The 20,274-nt window shown below is 39.9% G+C and overlaps 1 protein-coding gene across 1 annotated transcript; it reads left to right on the plus strand.

The window, feature by feature from the left end:
• Positions 1–399: 399 nt before the first annotated feature.
• On the plus strand, positions 400–16,493 carry CDCA2 (cell division cycle associated 2; the record flags this gene model as incomplete). The annotated part of the gene is made up of 15 exons (XM_010181291.1): positions 400–931; positions 1,421–1,554; positions 1,885–2,038; positions 2,862–3,064; positions 3,626–3,698; positions 4,542–4,777; positions 5,729–5,816; positions 6,323–6,543; positions 7,057–7,135; positions 7,780–7,829; positions 8,486–8,626; positions 8,908–9,082; positions 9,646–9,854; positions 10,140–10,942; positions 16,472–16,493. Coding segments are annotated over exons 1-15 (3,120 nt in total), but the record flags the coding sequence as incomplete, so codon positions are not given.
• Positions 16,494–20,274: the final 3,781 nt, after the last annotated feature.

Raw genomic sequence — 20,274 nt, forward strand, 5'->3', positions numbered from 1 at the left:
CTCATTATTAAACTTCTAATACTTGTTGCACACTTACAGCAAAACAATCATAGTGTGGTTGTGCTTAGTGTATTTTATACTAACGTAAAGTTTAAGTTTGATAAAGAATGTGAAAGCATAGCTTTCTAATTCCTTACTCATGAAACACTTCTGTTCCAGGTTTATGTTGTGCATTTTTCATAGGGTCAGCATTTTGTGTCATGTCTGGAGTTTAGACTTTCCATGACACTGCTAAACACCTCGTTTCAGGATAAACCTGGATTGGGTAGAAGTTTGAGAATGGTAGCAAACTCTCGCTCTTTGCAAATACTTATTAAAATGTCTTTTCTTTTTTTTTTTAATCTGTAATTACAGGAGAGCAAAGGCTGGCTGAATGAGTCTTAAAATAAGTCACAAGCAATGCACAGACAACCTAAGAACATAAATGCTCCCCTAGAAGAGAAAGAAAATGAGAGTAAACATGCTGAAGAAAAGGAAGAGGCTTCTTTCCCTGCTCTGTCAAGAAAACAGAAGATTTGCAAAGTGACCAAATCAAAAGTCATAAAGGCATCCAAGAAGGAGAATTTAAGTGATGGGAACCAGGCACAGTTGCAAAAATGCACCCTGAAGTACACCAAAGGCCTGGAGAAGGGGTCGTGCCACAACAGGGAGGATGTTGTTAGCTCTCAGTTTACTGAGTGCTTTTTCAGTAGGCTGAAAGGGGATGTGCTTGGTGAGCGTACCTTGCCTTTGAGCAGTAAGGAAAACCTGGCAAGAATTAGACCTGTTTCTCTGGGGGATGAGTGCTGCTTGACACCTAAGAAGGAGAAAGCAGAAGAAAAATCAGGTTCTGGAATATCAGAGAATCAGAGGAAAAAACCTGTTGATTTTGCAACTGTGACAATTGCTGAATTTGGGATCTCTCAAGAAAGTTTTACTAAACGATCTCTAGGTAAGGCTGATGTGACTAACGACTGCTGTCCTCAGAGGGACATCTGGAGGTCATCTAGTCCAACCTCTCATCAAAAGCTTCAGTTCAGGTCAGGTTCAGCTTGTCTGCCTGAGTTTGAATGTGCCCAGGGATAGGACTGTGATCTGATGTTGCTTTAAATCACTTTTTAACTTGTTCCTGTCTGGTTGATTTGGTGTCGGTGAGTTTCACAAGGGAGTAGTGAGACAAATCCTGCAAGTGTTTGTAGGCAGTTCCTTAACTTGCAATTGGAGATGTAAAAGAAAGCTGCTCAGTTAACATATAGCATAGTTTAATATTAACTTGCTTTTAGGAAGTTAATTTACTTCTGCTCAGGAAGGTTTCTTTAGCTCAGCAGCTAACTTTGGATGTCTTCATAAGTAGCGTAAATCACTTTTAACAAAACAAAAAGTCATTTTCAAGCTTTAGATGTTCTTACAAAGACAATTTTCCCTCCTGTCCCCATTTCAGGGAAGTCTCCACTTAGTCCATTAAAATATAGACGAAGATCAGCAATTGGAGCACGAGGGTCACCAGAAAACAACTCCCTTATTCAATACCTTGCCCAGCAGAGAAGCAACAGGCAAAACCAAGCTTTTACACAGGTGAGTCTGTCTCAAACATCAGATGTGTCCGTTTAGCTCTCCCCAGGAATCAACACGTGCTGGCAGAAAGAGAAGGCAAGTCTCAGGAAGAAGCCAGTAAATTCTGGATGTGGTCTAGAGGGACAGATTAGGAAAGGCAGTAAAACTTAACAGATCTCTTCATGCAGTTTCCTTTTTTGCATGTTTTTACCATACAATGAAAATTGCAGCCACATGAAGTACAAGATTTGCTTCTTCTCCGAGTTTGTTTTATGCCAAGGTACAAATACGAAGTAATAAGGCCCGTGTCATCTTGGAAAAAATAGTCTCATGAGGTTAATTTTGTTTTAGCAGGCTAGTCCTTTTAAATATGAGAATGTCAGGTCGCTGAAGGACAAGATAAATGCTTTTCAAGCATCTTTTAAATCGGTGCAAGAAGCTGAACGGGAGACTGGCTTCTCTGGACGGTCACAAGTGGATGATGCTCCCCAGGAAGCTGGCTCTTGTAAGTTGTTCGTATCTCTGGTCAATGATTTATCTTAAACATTAGGCCTTCCTTTAGGCCAAGAAGTGTGAAACTACAAACAGTGAATATAAACAGAAAAAAAAGTCTTTATGAGGATCGGCACAGGAGGGTTTTTTGTGCTTGGTTTGAACTTTTTTGGTTTTGTTTAAACTTCTATTTCTTAGTGTATCCTGAACAGTGGTTTCCAGAATAACCCCTGAAGAAAAACAAAGACTAGTATTTTTTGTGACTGTGTTCTTCGATTTATACCCTTCAATGTTTAGTGAAAAGTAAATCAGTGCTTTCACACTTTCCATGGAACTGACAGCGCTTTTTATGACAACTGTTTAGCTGTTGTGACTGTTACCTCTCTTGATTGTGATGTGCAGACTTCTGTTTAATAACTTTTAAGTGCTGTAATTTTAGAAATCCCGTTACATTACTGTGGTGTTATCCTTGTTTATTAATGAAAATAGTAAGAACAGCAAAAGCAAGTCAGGGCAGTACTGCGGTAACTGTGAGAGGATGATAGTGTAAAACAAACTACACTGCTTTACTCTTCTGGTATTGGTGGTCTTAATAACGGTTGCATGAAAAGAACAGCTTGCTTTGTTTTGAAGATGTAGTAACGTTATTTTCAAAGTAGAACAAAGCAGAACTAGGAAAAAAAAAAGCATGTGTTTTCATTTTCCTAACTAGAAAATTACCTAGCCTTTTTGAATCTCACCATCCTTTTGGTGAAGAAACACAAAAGGAGCATTCACTGAAAGATCTGAAGTTTTTCTTTGTGTTTGTTGTTTGGTTTTGGTTTTAATTGATGCAGCTCAGAACAAAGTACCTTTTACAGAAGAGCGGAACCTGGCTCAGTGGAGTGAAAAGTTCACGTTAGGCAACAGTGGAGATGTTTTGAAAGAAAGTTTAAAACATAATTTGACCAACAGCAGTCGGTCTGCTGTCAAGATATGCACCATTTTGTCTTCAGGCCAAGATGTGACTGTCACCGAACCTGCTGCTGCTGTTTCAAAGGTACTTGTATATGAGCGTGGGCAAAGAACACGGCCAAAACAAATAGCACAGCAAAACTCCCTTGTAAGAACTTTACATCTTATGATGACAAGTCAAGGGAAGCAAGATCTGGCGTGGGCACTGATCCATCTGGGCTGTCAGTGAACAGCCTAACCCCGGGTGCCTGCTGCTGCCTCAGTTTTCCTTTACCTGCAAACGTTCAGTGTAGCTGCTGTAAGCTGTTCTGATCTGTGACAGTGTAACAGTTGTACATAGCTGAGGAGGAAACTGCTAAATTAGTGATTAAAGTCTGCAGGTTTTTCATTCAGTCTTTCTTTTCCATTTCTGATGTCTAATCCTTTTTAGCATTTGGCCTTGGTGTTCTGGGAAAGGAAATTCAACTCAAGTAGTGGTTGGTTGAGAAGACTGAAATCCTTATCTATGGGTTTAAGAAACTCCATAGTTTATGCTATTTTAAAAGGCAGCATTTGCAAGTCGTTTTTTATTTCTTTATCATGTTGTTTGGATGTGTATATAAATAGATTTATACATGTAGATATAATCCTGTCACTTTTTCTCTAGGAACAGGTTTATGAGCCACACAATCCTATTGAGTCGTTGGAAACTGTTCTAATGAGAGATATCTTAGTCCATGGTAAGAGGATCCATCACTGTTATAGTCTTAGCTATATTCTTATTAGAAAGTAAAAATACCTAGCATATTTGTAAGGAAATGTTTCTCAAGCAGCCATCCCATGTTGTCTACAGTTTATAATGCCTATATAAACTGGTATAACTTCAAAATAAAGGGTGGTGAGGGAACAAAAAGAAAAAGTACTGCAAGTCATGACCTGTTAAAGTGGTGCAGCAGAGGAGGCTCGAGTCATAGTTTAAAAACTGAATTCAGAGCTCAGTACAGCACAGCATTAATCGTGTTTTTACTTAAACACAGTTTGTAGGAAGGAAATAGCTTTTATGAGAGGAGCTGAAATATTTGCAAGGTGGGATAGGGTCTCTTGGGTGGTATGTTAGCAGTTTGATTCTGATAGAAAAAGCAAGCTCAAACTGAGACACAGGGTGAGAATGATCGTTTAGAGTTTCCCTTAATTTTGTTAAGGCCACTTTTAGGGAAAAGTATAGTTGAGTAGCTCAAGCCTGTGAGGGAGGTAAATGTACAGACTCCCTCTCTGTACATTATTAGAGAATACAGGGGGTTTTTTCTATTTACATAGAGGAGAAAAACCCTTGTCAAACGTCATTTCTTTCATGCAATGCTTCCTTTTGACTTTTGTATGTTTTACAAATGTCTCAAAATGTGAAATGTAAACGTGGCACAAAACAGCAGACATTTAGAAACAAATAGATTTTTTTGAAATGCAGGTGATGTTGATGCATAGAATACCGAGCTGTGTACATTTGTACTTCATGTTCCTAATACTAAAGCCGTCTCAATTTTACTTCTGTCTTTAATTGTCCTATCTGTCTGCTCGCTCTAAAGATTTCAGTTCTGACCACATCGCCAAAGACGTTAGAAGTAACGTGTCAGATCTAAGCAGAAAGAAAGTTAGTTTTGCAGAAGAAGTGAGCCTGGAAATATTTGATGAAAGCAAGCCACCTATCACGCCACCTGTCACACCAACACAACCAGGAAATAGTTCATTAGATGGACATGGCTCCCAGCTGCGATCCGTGTTGAAGAAAACACCAACGAAGCAGCTAATGGATGGCACCAAGGTTGGTTAACTGACTTACGTGGAGGTGCTAATACTAAGGATGAACTTGTGCAGTCATTACTGAACTGCCAGAGGTTGAATCGTGGTTAAAGATACTTTTTAAATAAGGGACATGCATCAGAAATAATTTAATGCTATGAGTGTGTATCTGTTTGGTCATCTTGGAAACTTCACAGCTCATTCTCACGTTATCACAGAATCCCAGACCGTTAGGGATTGGAAGGGACCTCCAAAGCTCATCCAGTCCAATCCCCCTGCCGGAGCAGGAACACCCAGATGAGGTTACACAGGAAGGCGTCCAGGCGGGTTTTGAATGTCTGCAGAGAAGGAGACTCCACAACCTCTCTGGGCAGCCTGGGCCAGGGCTCTGTCACCCTCACTGAGAAGAAGTTTCTTCTCCAATTGAAGTGGAACCTCCTGTGTTCCAGTTTGTGTCCGTTACCCCTTGTCCTATCATTGTTTGTCACCGAGAAGAGCCTGGCTCCATCCTCGTGACACTCACCCTTGAAATCTTTATAAACATGAATGAGGTCTCCCCTCAGTCTCCTCTTCTGCAAACTAAAGAGCCCCAGCTCCCTCAGCCGCTCCTCAGAAGGGAGATGCTCCACTCCCCTGATCATCTTTGTAGCCCTACGCTGGACTCTCTCCAGCAGTTCCTGTCCTTCTTGAACTGAGGGGCCCAGAACTGGACGCAATATTCCAGATGTGGTCTCACCAGGGCAGAGTAGAGGGGGAGGAGAACCTCTCTCGACCTAATATGATAATAACCTTATGAGAATATCCACATGTATGTTGTTGAGTTTTATTCAGTTAGAAAACAAGTAGTTTTTTAAACAATAGAACTGATGATTAAATGCTGTTTATAGACGTTATTTTCACTTTTTATTTGAACAAGGACAATGTTTTAATTAAGTGGTATTGAATAGATGATTGTATCACTTAAATTTGATAGGAATACTCGAGCGATGCAGTTCACGGAGGAGGAGGTGAATGTTTGGCAGTCTCCAATTGTGCAGGAATCATTGAAGCATTGCAAACAGGTCAGATTCTCCTTTTGTTTTTTTAATAGAGTATTACGTGGGATCATAAGGTTTTGCAAAATCTGAAGATGATATGCATTAACCACCACTGAAGTAGCTCATGTGCAGCACCCTACTTCATGAAGAAGAAAATAAGGTTGCCAAGGAAAATGATGTCTATTTAAAAAAAAAAAATCCCACCCCAAAACTTCAGAAAGCCTCTCACACCAGAGTTGAATCACTTGTTTTTCAAGAAATTTTACACTTGTACACTGAAACTCATGGCACAACTTGTTGTTTCTAGTCTTCTATTCTTTTTCCTTCCTTAATTCTTGATACCATAATAAAGCTATACTGATAATTCGGTTTGAATCCAAAAGACGTGTAAAGGTGGTGTTTTGCTGTTTGCTTGGGAGTGAGGAGGGTAAGATTTTTTAGGAGAATGTTAAGACCTATAAAAAGGCCTTGAAAGAGACTCTACTCTGTGAAAGTTCCAAGTTCACCTAACTTGTGTTTTATTCCAATAGAGAAAACTGAAAGTCATAGCTCCGAAAAGCCAAAGAAGAAGAGAGTGACTTTTGGAGAAGTTCTAAGCCCAGAAATATTTGATGAGACTTTGCCTGCGAATACCCCGTTGCGCAAAGGAGGAACACCGGTCCGGCATCCAGGGCTGCAAAGCAGTAGCCCGTTTGCATGGTCACGTCTCACTGAAGAGCCATTACCCCAGCCAAACTTCGATTGCATTGATGTAAGGTGTTTTGGTTTTTGTTTGCTTGTTTTTTCTTAAGCTCTAAAAACAACCTCGTAGTGTCTGTGAATGTTCATTTTTTTGTTTAATTTTTTCCCCAATCTGCTTGCTTTTGAAAAGAAATTGCTAAAATAATAAAATAAAGTCTGCTTCAGGCTTTAGAATGACACTGTGAGACCTTTTCCTTTAGCTGTATGAATTCTGAAGAGCATTCTGGCCTGTAGAGCTATGTTTACCATTGAGCCCTGGTAGCACGTGAAATGTTTTTGCCTTGGCTTATTCTCGTATTTTTGATACAGTATTTCTTTTTGCCATATATAGCAAGTGAGCTGCTGCATTCTGTAAGGGGGAAAAAAAGTAAATCACCTAGCTGTTTCAAACACAAATGCTGCATTCTGTAAGGGGAAAAAAAGTCACCTAGCTGTTTCAAACACCACCTGACAAGGTGTTTTTCAGTGTATATCTGGTATAGTATATTGCTAAAAATAAATAAGTTTGTTTGTTTGTTTAAAGGAATGCATTGAGCCTCTTGAAGTGTTAGTGGAGAGTTCTGTTGCTGCAGAAGACCCCTCACCTGTTGAAAATGCAGAAGGTAACCCCAGCCTGTATTTTTGTAATGAGATAATGCATCTTTCTGTATCTCAAAATTGAGGGATGACATAGGAGCTTTTTGTTTTTTTTTTTAATACAGGGGATGTATTTGAGTTGTGCCAAAATTTAAATGCTCTTTCTTTCTTCTAAAGGTCTTTGCAGTGGCTGCAGTGTTAACCTGGTGTTGAGGTTAACTGGATGTTGTTTGACTGTGTAGTATTTTTCTGTGGAAGTGGCTGACCTAGTTAGATTTACTGCTTTAAGTATTTGAGCTTACTGTCTTGATTCTGATATTGTAATGTTGGTGTTTTTACAATAGCAAGCAAGACAACAACAAAAAAACCTGAAAGGGTGTGGGGGGTGTGGTGTGTGTGTGTTTGTGTGTATGTATCTGTGAAAGCTGTGTAACTGATAGTGATAACCATCAGGTTACCAAATCCTCACAAGTTCTGTTTTCCTGTTTTGTAAAATAAGACTTTTTTATCTTGCCATGTTTGATAGTCCTTTAAGCAGAAAACATTTCTCAGGACTCAGATGACTAAACATGCCATGCATAGTGTTAGAAATTAGCAGAAAACTTCCTCAAAATGTTACTAACTTTGTGCTGAAACTGAATCGGTATTCTTTTTATTCCATATATAGTAGCAGAAACTGGCAAATCTGATATGATAACAACTCATTCTGCTAAAAGGAAGGTAAGTTTCTTTAGTGATTATGTTTGATTATTTTTTTTAACTTCTTCAGGCAGTATTGTCGCCTTTTATACCTCCTGATGCTTATAAGAGTTTCCACAGCCTCAGGTTTCAGGATTGTATAGATCCAGGTGTATGGAAATACCTCATGTTAGTGCAGGTAATTGTCTTAGGGAAATCTCGTGTTTTAGTGAAAGTGGCCTTCCAGTTATTAAAAATACACGTATCTCTTCTGGTTGCTGGAATTTTAAGGTGCATAGAACTTATTGTATAACAATTTCTGCAAGAAGTGCTTTCAGACTTTAGTGTTGTACAGTTCTAGTGTGCTTTACTGGAGGGAGAAGGCAAAATAAAAAGTAATGTGGAAAAAAACAACCCATCTTCTCTGGAAGAAATGGCTGAAGATGAAAGTAAACTATTTTCTCATTAGAATGTCCTTTTTGTACAAGTAGAAATATATTGTACTGTGTGAGGAGACAAGCTCTGTAAGTCTTAATTTCCATGTGAGTGTCTAGCTTTTATGACCTCATATATGAAATAACGGAGGCTACTTACAACATGATTCTTAGGGCTGTTGGACTGTGGTGTCTTTTTAAAAAATTTTAAAATGTGCACATACACATGCACCCCAACAACTTAAAATTCGCGTTCCTCAACAGCGTAGCGCCGTTTCAGAGGGGACAGATTTGAGCATCTCAGGAGCCACAGATGCTAAGAATGCTACAGATACAAAAAATCCAAGAAAGACCAAGTCTCAAAGACAGAAGAATACAACCACACCTGCTGCCAAAAAGACACAGGTAAGTGACAGCCCACTGATAAGAGCTGAAAGACCAATGTCTTTGACTTCTAGATTTGGTTAAGTGAAACAAAAATCAGATCTCGTGTCTGAGAAATAATTCTCCTTTGCTTTGAGTTTTTAGATTAGTTTGTAGATGGCAGGATGAGTGGAAGCTTCATTTTAGGTGCAATAATTATTATCTGTCAAAATCCAGTAATGGTGTCACTTATCTGTTGGAAAATACTGTACAGGAGCATTTTAATTACTTTGTGCTCTATTCAATCTTCTTAATCTTTTCAGAAAAGTAAACATACAGGCTATGGGAAAAGAAGAAAGAAAAAAGTCAAAAAATCTTTATATGGGGAAAGAGAAATGGCTTCTAAGAAACCTCTTCTCAGCCCTATCCTTGAAATTTCAGAGGTTTTGTCTGCTGCCTCATCTCCAAAATCACCAAAGTCAAATGCCTTTTTTTCAGGTAATGTGGTTTTTAGTTTTGTTTGGCCTTGTTCTTTCTGTTCCTTCTGATTTTTTTATTTCAGCAGTTACATAAAAACCCCTGTTGTTATCTTGAGTTCTGCACATAGAGCCCAGTATAGACTTTCTACTTTTAATTGTTCCTATAATAGTAGAGTCCAGAGGGTCTAATGGATTAATAATCTCCAGATGGATGAATTTAGCTCTTGCTGGACTCCAGTGTAAAGCTGACAAAAAAAGAAAAGCCTCTCTGTACTTTGACTTGATATTGATATTTTAGATATTTTCATAGTCTTCACAACTGGTAAGTTGGGCATGAATGTGATGTGCAGTAGCTTCCTGTTTCTTTTTTTACACTGGTTATCTGGAGTGGTTCTTTAGGAGGTTATTTTTATGTAAGTAAAATACTATAAAATCATAGAATACCAGGTTGGAAGGGACCTCAAGGACCATCTAGTCCAGCCTTTCAAGATAAAAGTATAGTTTAAAAGCTTTTGTTGTAATATTCTAAAAAAGATTTTGTACATTCACAAGTAAAGTAACCATGTGCTTATTCTAATTCAGAGGACATATTTGTAGATAAAACCAAATTCAGGAACGCTTGCGAGGACGTTCAACAGAAACCAGTGGTTGAAAGAATGCAAGAGGAAAACCCCTGTGCAGTTCATGTGAGCTCCAAGGACCCGGACACCGTAGAAGCCAGCAGCTCCAACGATGCAGCGTTTCAGGGGTCGGATGGTGATCTGCACTCTGCTTCTGGCATTGATCATAAGGTAAGAAAAAAAGAAATAAACCTAGGAGTGATGAAACTTTGCGACAGGCTGCCTGGAGAGGCCGTGGAGTCTTCATCCTTGAAGGCGTTATTCAGAACTCAACAAGGCCTCAAGGAACATAAGTTTGGCCCTGCACTGGAGCAGATTCCAACAAACAGTCTTCTGTGTGTTGGTTGGGGTTTTGTGAGCATGCCTAGACTTGGTGAGGAAAACAGGAGCAATAGAAAAAAAGCGGTTGTTTGTGGATTACCTTCTGCCTGTGTTTAATTTGGTTTTTTTCTTCAGTTGTCAAGCATTGTGCCAGATGGGAAGTGTGATTTTGATGCATCTGACTATTTCCAGCAAGAGGAAGAGACTGCATGTGTAAAAGAGGCAAAAGGAAGTGGTTCCTTGATAGAAAACAAGAAATTACAAGGAAATCTCCTCAATGAGGCAGAGCAGGTAACAGGGCTGGAATTTCTGGAGCAACAAGACACCAGGGTACATGAGGGTGCTCAAAGACCTCAGTGTCCACAGACGGATTCTGTAACAGGTAGTCCACCAAGAAGAAGACGAAGAAGAAGTAGTGCCATCTATTTTCCTCCTGTTGAAAACCTGGAAATAAATGGAAACAGTTTTCCAGTTTCTTCTTTTAATGTGGAAGAAGTTTTATCTGCTCCTGTGCTAAGAAATGACTCTTCAGAGCCTTTTAGAAGAGCGAGCAGTAGCAGTGGCAATAAGAGAGTGAGGCGCAGCATGAGATTACATAAAGATGCAGAAATTGAAGGGCTTGCGTGGATTCAAGTACCCAGCGAGACTCAAAACAACCCTCCGCTGCTGGGTTCTGCTTGCAAAATCAGGAGAAGAATAAGCACATCCATCCTTACGGAATCGGAGAACATTCACCACCGAGAGCAAAATCTCATCCAGTTCTCAGCACCAGGGAAGGAGAACCATGACTCTGTTGATCTCACTGGTGGGCCTTGCAAGAGATGGAGGAGAAGCCTGTGTGTATCCACTCCTCGAGAGACAAAAGCTTGGTCTCAAACCCGAAGAAGGAGCATATCAAATTCTGTATATAGGGAGGACAGAAGTAACCAAAAACACTCATGAAAATACCTCTTGAAAAGAACATTTAGTGAGGTTTCAGCTACCTCTGCTTTTCTAAAGTGAAGGTGAGTATTAGGGTCTCTTTTCAGTGCTGTCTCCTTCTTGCTCCTGCTTACATTTCTTACTTATTTCCTTATTCTTTTTCTGGGTAACTGATTTTCCTTGTCTTGACGCCTAAAATGCTGATAGGGCTCTTTTCTTTTTTTTTTTTGAAAGAACAAGGATTCAAGGTTATGATTTTGATTTAATTTTTTTGAGTTTATTTGAAGTAGATAAAAGTGAATTTGTCTTTAGTAGTTAAGCCATGATGTTGTGAAGGGTGCCCTTTCAGCTGGAATTGCTTGAAATGTTGATGTTTCCCATGTGCGTGATCGTTCCTTGTAAATTGCTTTTGAAATCTGCGTGAATTTTCTACCAGATTTCAAAAATATCCTAAAAAAACCTCTTGAGACTCTCTGCAAATACGAAAGAAATCACTTCTGGCTTAAAGGGGAGAAATAGAAGGTGGGGAAGCTGTTACCATCTGAAAAGACTTTGCATTACCTTCTGGGCGCCAGCAGGGGTAGAGTTCCTATGAGTAAGACTAAATTTTGTGTTAGGAAGAGTTAATGAATTCTGCTTCTCTGGTGTGAAGGTTGGTCATTTAAAAAAAAAAAAAGCTTTTAAATCTTTATTGTCTAGAACATTAGTTTTAAAAAATGCAATTGGCTAAGGGAAGCGAAGCATTCATCATACAGGGAAGCTGTACTTCATTTCTGGACGTTTTGAATTTTTGGTGTGTGTATGTACAAAATACCGTGCATGTTATTCAGTAGTTGAGCTGTCATCTCACTGTTTTCATTTTTCTAGTCTGAACAATGTAATAAAAAGTGATGGCTGTAGGTGGTCTACTTAAACATTTGCTGTTGCTTTCATTTTTCACACGGCTCTGTTTCAGCCCTAATGAAATACCTGTGCCAGCTTGAAGGAAATAGCTTCCTGTTGAAAATGATCTCTTCTGTGACCTTGTTTTTAACATTATTGATGTGGAATAAAATACTTTATGTACTTGGCTGCTTTTATAAAGCTTAAAAGAAACAGAACAGTTTCATTTTTACGCATGTTTTACTTTTCTCTGCAGACATAATCAGATTTTTCCCAGGACAAGGACTCCTAAGGCACCTTGAAAGAAACTTCACTGCTTAAATGCTGTTCATCTTGTGCTGCTTTAGAAACTTTAGTGGCGTTATCAAAACATTTTCCTTGTCTTATTTCGGGATTTGCTTTTGTGCCACACTGAAAATTTTAGGTTTGGAAACAGAATGGCAATAGGTCCTTGGGTTGTCTTGTAGCGGCAGCAGTATGTTGGCTCACCAGCAGAGGGCAGTCTGACATGAGTTTTTGGGGTTGTAACTGCCTTTGAAAATGAGACCACAACATACAAAATCTTTGAGGAGATGCTAAGATGAAAACTAATAATAACTGCTACTTCTAACAAAAAAAATTATCAAAGCACCAACTGAACTAAGCAGTGAATTAATCTGGAAAAGTGAAATGTTTATGTATTGCGTTCAGATACAACTTTCTATATGGAAATCACATCGCATTCTTAAAATACAGTAGAGTGTTAGAGTTGCAGCTGAGATGTTAGGGTTTACCTAACAGGTTTTAGATAGCAAATCTTGCAGTGAGTGAAACCTTTGGAGACTGAATACCAGCCTTGAATAGTCATGTCAAATAAAGAGATGTCCTGGAGGAAGAGACAGTAAACTGGTACGTGTGGTACCACAGGGCTCAATCTAAAATGCTGCCTGGAATGTGCTTTTTGTGATGCTGCTGTCCTGTGCATCAGTCACAGTGGCACTAGAAGAGAATTCTCCCTCGAGGTTTCTTGAGTGTATAGGCTAAGTGCACTTTAGATGGGAAGTGAAGTGTGAGGAAAGTCAGAAATAGAAGAGCAAGGGTAAGGAGAAGAAAACAGAGCTTGGATTTTCCTCCTGGCACAGCTTGGCTGAAAAGAGTTTGTTAGGAATGATACATAGATGCTTGATGGCAGTTTGCACGGCTTTCAGGAGGTTGAAACCTACAGAGAAACAGGTTGCAGTTAACGGGGCTTAATCTGGAGAGGACTTGAGAGGAGTCTTCAATTATGCAGAAGGTTGGGGAGGTAATGATCTGTTCTCCATGGCTGTACTGAAAAAAAGAAATAATGTGTGTAAACTAGAGAAAAAATGGCTCTGTGAAACATTAAGAAAAAGTTCCAGCAGCAGAGATAGTTGGGGACGGGAATACATTGCCTCGGGAAGTTGTGGAATCTCCATCACTGCAGGCTTTTAAGAACAGATTAAACAAATATCTGTCAGGAATGACATACGATCTTTCCTAGGGGTAAGGATAGGGCCTGGATGGCCTCTTGAGGGCTTTCCTGGCTGTGTTTTCTGATTGCTAGAGATTAGGGTTGCAAGAGGTGGTTTGGGACTTGCCTGATAGTTAAGACCTGAGATAGAATCAGTCATGGAGCTGGGAGCCGGAGACTTTCTGACACTGGGGCCTGTTTAGCATGGGGAGGAACTGGGGAATTTGGGAGAGCTTTTCCTGCACAGCTAACAAAATGGTCTTAGTACTGGAAGAATTCAGATCTCGTGACTCACTGCTCTTCCTCAGAAGACAATCTCCACGTGTAACCTACAACTTGGTGGCCGTGCTGTTGTGCAGGAGGTGTGAAGAGCAGAGTGAGCAATGCTGTTCCGTTTTCAGCTTTGCTTGTCTAAAATTGAGTTATCGTTAATCTTTGAATGACAAACAACTTCACTATCCCTGTTCAGTCAACGGAAGAACTTTCTGCAGTGGTCTCTTGTCTTCATTGCCATGCTGGGGTGTGGGAATTAAAATACAGGTATCTTTTGTGTGAGTGCAGACAAGCGTCAAGATACCTTGAGTTTGTGGTTCTAGTTTTCAGCTGTTAATTGCAGTTAATTTTAATGGTGTTCCGTCACCATTAGTGGCATCTAAATAAATGTGTGGTGTTGGCCAGTCTCTTTCACCTCTCATTTACTCTCCCAAACCTTCTAAAGGGAGGCCTTTTCTCTTTAAAGGGTTGTTATAAAGATTACTTTCTTTAAAAGTACTTCACTAACGTTAAGTGCTGCACTGTATAGACTTTAAATGGCTTCAAGTATGGTAATAGCACTAAGTGTATATTGCCGAATAATTGCATTTAGCAGATTGCCGTGTAATTATCATGCTCTGACTGACAAAGAGGACAAGTGGTGGGTCCTAGAAAGACTGATTATTTTGCCACTCTGTAATTATGATGTCGTTAATAAGTAAGAGTAATTACACATCACTTCTGCTTGTGCTATCCTGTGAAGTGCAGCCTTGATACTTTGCAGATAGCTGAATATCTGACGAGCAGTGCAGAGTATTTCACAGTTGGAGAGGTCTTTGCTCAAATCTGCGTGGTGTTAGTGAGGTGAGGGTACGGAGAACTACAATACTCACACTTGAATTCTTCAGGAAGTTTTGAAGGGAAAACGTTAGTGTTTTCCAGGAATTCTTTCATACCAGTATTTTGCTATAATTAAGATGCACATAGGTTACAAAAGTGGAGTTTATATGATGGAAGTTTTCTTAAGTAAGAAGTGAAATAATTTTTTCAACCTGACATTCGTGGTAAGTAGGGGAAAGAAAATAACAAGAATAGTACTTGATTATTTTTTTTGTACTTTAAAACCTACTCTTCAGCTTACTTTTCTCTAATGCTTCTGACTAATCAGGCATACAAGGCAATACTGAAACACCTCAGTGTTGCACATAAATTTCACTCTTGTATGTTGATCTAGTCTAGCTGTGTTTAGAAATGCACTAAAATGTTTGTGCTCTGCTCTTCCTCCTGACTCTGAATCCTGCAGCGCTCTTATAGTTCACTTAGAGACCTGGAAAGACTTTAGTGATGAACTGATCTGTGCACAAGGAAGCAAACAGAAAAAGCATTGTTAGATCTGTGTGCAAGGAAATGGAGAGAGGAAGAATAAAACCACTATTGAAGTATGCCAAGTTTAGCTTAAGCACACAGGAACAGGAGTGGGCAGTGAAAGAAGTGTCATTTTCAAGCTGCTAACAGGTAGGTAAGCATGGACCTGAATCTCAACCCAGAGTGTAGTCGGAGATTCCTTCAAATTGCACATTTATAAAATTGGGAGGTAAACAGTGCAAATCAAATAGTTTTAACTTGAAATAAGGTAAGGTCTAATTTCACTGTGTCCCAGTGGACAAGATGAAGTTGTGCCTGCGACTTGTAGACAAGAAGGCTAATGTATTGGTTTTGTAATCAAGTCCTGTAAATCGTGCATAACAGAGCAATTAACTACTTTAACCAAGCTTTGGAGGGGGGAGAAGAAAAACCTGTGTGTGCTGGGAGTGAGGGCATGGAACATATTCCCTAACTCAAACCTGAAAAACCTGGTGTTAGTCTTGGGTTATTTCCAGTGACCCCTTGACTCCCATCTTCCTGCCCCCTGCCCGGATTTGGAGCTGGACAGCCATTTTTGTTTTTGGAAGGGAGAGGAGACAGATATAATGAATGGCTTTTATTGTGCAATATTTCAAAACCTTTTTGACTGCATTCGGATGGGATGGAAAATGTTCTACCCTGTGCTGCAGCCAAAATAAACACAACATATTCCCTAAACCTGGATGTGTGTTTCACTCAAACTGGCAGTAGTTAGAGCTCTGCTCTTAAACAAGAATTCAGTTTGACAATTTTTAGGCCTTGTTCAGCTGAATGTAACAGCCAAAGAAAATACTTGGATAAAAATTAAATAATACACATATTTACAGCTTGCAGGTGGCATTCATTTTTGTGGTTCACAGTAGTTTTAAGAATCCCTGTTAGCTGGGCTATATTGTAGACTTCTAAAAAATATTCCTGATTGTCTTTTTTTTTTTTTTTTTTTAAATTAGCTTTCTTTATGAGAATAGTCATTCTGAAGGAAAATACATTTTATGTAGCTCCCTGATGGGTGATAAATAGTTGTGATTCAAGGCTTTAAAAGTTTAGGGTCTACCAAGAAGCTGAAAATTCTGCAAACACAAGACCCAGCAAAGCAGCAGTAAAGCCTCTGGACAGAAGCCTGCTATGGACTCCCAGCTCCACTAAAGTTGGGTTTAAATACCCTCTTTATGGTGCAGCCTTACTGCTGGTTTTTAGCATTGCCAGTCAGTTCAGTGAAGACCTTGCACTGTGGAACTGAGATATTTCATGTTGTCTGAACAACATATTTATTAATAATAATGTTGTATTTATTCACCTATGCCCAGAGGCCTCTGACTGTTGTACGGTGAAGGATTAAAACTAAATGGAGTGGAGCATCTCCCTTCTGAGGAGCGGCTGAGGGAGCTGGGGCTCTTTAGTTTGCAGAAGAGGAGACTGAGGGGAGACCTCATTCAGGTTTATAAATATTTAAAGGGTGAGTGTCCCGAGGATGGAGCCAGGCTCTTCTCGGTGACAAACAATGATAGGACAAGGGGTAACGGACACAAACTGGAACACAGGAGGTTCCACTTCAATTGGAGAAGAAACTTCTTCTCAGTGAGGGTGACAGAGCCCTGGCCCAGGCTGCCCAGAGAGGTTGTGGAGTCTCCTCTGCAGACATTCAAAACCCGCCTGGACGCCTTCCTGTGTAACCTCATCTGGGTGTTCCTGCTCCGGCAGGGGGATTGGACTGGATGAGCTTTGGAGGTCCCTTCCAGTCCCTCACGGTCTGGGATTCTGTGTGATTCTGTAAATTATCAAATCAGACACCACGCCTGGACAACCCCCACCCTCCAAACAAATCTTATTCCTCCCAATCCCATCCTACAGCAAAAATCCCTTTGAACAAATAACATGCGAAACTCTTAATATTTTATCATTATGGTGAAGTTATTAAAGATTACAAACAAAATATCTCAAAGTCTGAAGAGAAGTTGCAAGACCAAATAGTTATCATTCCTCGAAAGCCCTAATGATGTAGTAAACTAAACAAGAGAGGAATCAGAAAACTGGGCTTTTTGTTCCCTCTGGGTTTGGTTTTGTGCTGTTCTTGAGTTGTTTCTCAGTCTCCTTGCTCTCTGTCTTTCGTTTATTTGCCAGCACTTGTAACATCAGCATGAAAAATATGGATCTAATATCACCATCCTTTAAATCAACTGAGTTATACTGAAGATACAGTTGAAGCCATGCTTCATCTGTCATAAATAACCTGCCTGTGTCATACAAATGTTTGGACAAACAAATGCACTCAGTCCCATGTTCAGAAGGTCAGTAATGCTGAGTTTCGGTAGTAAATAACATTTGCTAATGCAAATCTATTAAGGTTGTAAGGGGATTCATGTTTGAACTGTGACTTGGCTATGTTGAGTATCCTCGTGTGTGCTATTGAGGAGAAAGTAATCGTGTGGGTACAAATATTAATGGTGAATAAAAAGGTCATTTTACTCTCCCCTCACAAAAAAATCCCAAGTACCCTAGGAGTGTTTTGCAAAGAAAGCTCTATGAGGTTTATATGAGGAGTACATCATGTACTTGTACACCTTAATGCTGAGCATTACACAACACAAGCTATGGATTGTGAGTCTCAAATATTCACTTTACGTTTGTCTTTTGCATCTCTCCCCGTGCTTGTTTCTCAGTGCACAGGGCTCTTGTACCGTACTGGGGTTTCCTGCATCGCTGTTCCACGGATATGGGGAGTGCTGCTCTCTGCTCTGCCTCGCTATCCTGCTTCTGTCTTCCCAATACTTCCTCCTCTTGCCTGATACACCGATGTCTGGCTCTTGCCACTCACAGAAAGTTGATTCGCAGAGTGATGATCCAAAAACAGGGAAGCAAAGCTGCTGGTAGCACAGAGAATGTGTGCATACACCAGATACTGTGAGTTAAGCAAATTAAAGCATCGCTGCTGGGAACTTTCTAATGCTTCCATACTGCTGCTTAATAGAGGCACAGAAAGCTGCAGTCGCAGCCAGATCTGTGGTGTTAAGTGCCTTGGAATTGCACCTTTGTATAAGAGTTAGAGAAAATGATAAGGTTATAGCAGAATTAAACTTGTGGTTTCTTACTGACACACGGGATAGCCAAAGCCTTAAATTGTTCCTTTTTTATTAGCAAAGAAAACCTCTGCTTCTGCAAATGCCTTTTTTTCTCATCCCACTAAGGATCATCAAGGGCAGGGACTTGGGGTGGTAGTTGAGGAGAAGCCTTACACTAAATCCTAAAACTTTCCATCTTTTTAGCCTGCTTTTCTTCTGCTTGCAGTATTGAATGCAGCAGAACTAGTAGAACCGTGCCAAAAGCTGTTTAAACAATATTAAGATGTTTTCTTCAAACTTCTCCCTAGGAAGATACTCTTTTTCAAGAGGAATGTTTTCCCTGGAGCATTACATCATGAACTGGTTCAGTTCTTGGAGTAAGAAATTGGACCAAATGGTGGAGAAGGTCTCCAGGGGAAACATACTTATGCTGTTAAGTATTCCCACCAGAAAGCTTAGAAACCGCTTACATATTACCATTCTGTCCACATTTAGCCTTTCACCTTACTGCAGCTGAACAGGGGGAAGGGGGGTGGCTCGACTTTTTTCAGGAAACTTGAGCCTCCTTTGTTTTTGTCATTACGTTTCCCCCCGCTCTTACTGTATCTCGTGAACTGAGCTCTGGGAAGGGACCGTCTCCTTTCTGACAGTAATGCTGCATGAAGATGGGTTTGTTTTCTAGGCAAGCCGCTAATGAAATCTTAATTATGAAATTGGAAACTCTGAATTTAGGGGGTTTTTTGAGGATTAAAATGAGAGGACCAGAGGATGGGAGGGATTTGGGTGGATTAATGGGACAGCAGTCGTATGAACCAAGTCGGAGCTGTGTTTCCTCTCATGTACGAACTGGTTTCCCATCAAAGATGAAGGCACTTGATATGGTTTCCTATATCAGCTGAACATCTCAGAACAAGGAGAAATATACTCCTTAAATTTAGCAGTGCTGATCAACAGACTTTTATTTTTTTGGAATATCTACGCTGTAGGTTTCTTCTCATTCAAAGGATGTGACATTCCACAATTGTAAGAGGCTGAAGAGATGGTCAAGCCCTACAGATGCTTTCTCTATTCCTATTTGATATCTTTCTAAAAAGTGGGGATTTTTTTAAAAGAAAAAGATCACAGGTAGAGTTCAGCTGTGCATAACAAGAAGGACCATTGAGCTCTTCCAGCTGCTGAGGGACTGGCACTAAAACTGGTGACTGGAAATTGGCACGGGATTGGAAGAGACACATTGAAATACTGGAATCGTATTAAATTCACACCAATTACACTGTGCTCATGCTTGCTGCATTCAGGTTGTGGAATCATTCAATAACAATGTAGAGCAGATAGTGCAAGATTGTAGAAAGAGAGAGGCTGTTTTGGAGGGTACTGAAGTCCCTGGAAATGCTCCCGTTGGCTGCAGTAGGTTCTAGATGAGGGCACAGACGTTGTACTTTATTGCAATAGGGGAAAAAGGGATGGTTGTAAGCTCAGCCCTTGGACCTGTTGTCCAGAACCCCGATGCAACCAGGTATTCTGATATTTCCTTTCCACCACAGAACACAGGCAGCAAAGTCAATACAGTGCAAACTTCTGACACTGGCAATTCCCAGCGCTTCCAGAATATGCGGCTCATAATGCACTTCTGCTTTCAAATGCTGAACTCCTATGAATATTTAGTAGAATGGCCACTTAATCTTCCTGCTGCTGTTGACGAAATGTAAGAAGATCTATTTACTTTTGCTTCCTTTCTCAGCCATTTTTTTCAGTGCAGAACAAACTTCTACAAACTGATTGCACCAGATGATTTAGCGGTATGGCCAAATAGTCCCTGCTTGATTAAGATGGATGGTAGCTGTATTTGGAGCAATAGTAATTAAGACTCCCATAGCAAGCAAGGAAAAATAACAAATTAATCTAACGAGAGCTTATGGGGAAACTCTTAAATTGAAAAGTGTTCATAAAAATCCCAACTTCCGTGACACTAGCGAAGTCTTAGTTTACTGAAGGTCACAGAATTATTAAAAATATTTTTATTGTATTTATTTTAATATTTTTATATTTGTACGCTTTCCGTTTTAAAAAACTATTAAAAGTTTAGCGGAAGCTTAAGACCTGAATTCTTCAACAGAGAATAGACACTTCCAGTTGAACCACCAGAGCTCTTTCAAATGAGATAAACCGCTCATAGTCAATTTGTAACCGTCCTTTGACCTGATACGCGCAGATGACAAGATGTCTTTCCACCACAAGCACACTTCATTTCTAGATTGCATCATCTGGCTTGGTCAGGAAT

This window comes from Mesitornis unicolor, unplaced genomic scaffold (assembly GCF_000695765.1).
Source record: "Mesitornis unicolor isolate BGI_N332 unplaced genomic scaffold, ASM69576v1 scaffold4703, whole genome shotgun sequence".
NCBI classification, from domain to species: Eukaryota; Metazoa; Chordata; class Aves; order Mesitornithiformes; family Mesitornithidae; genus Mesitornis; species Mesitornis unicolor.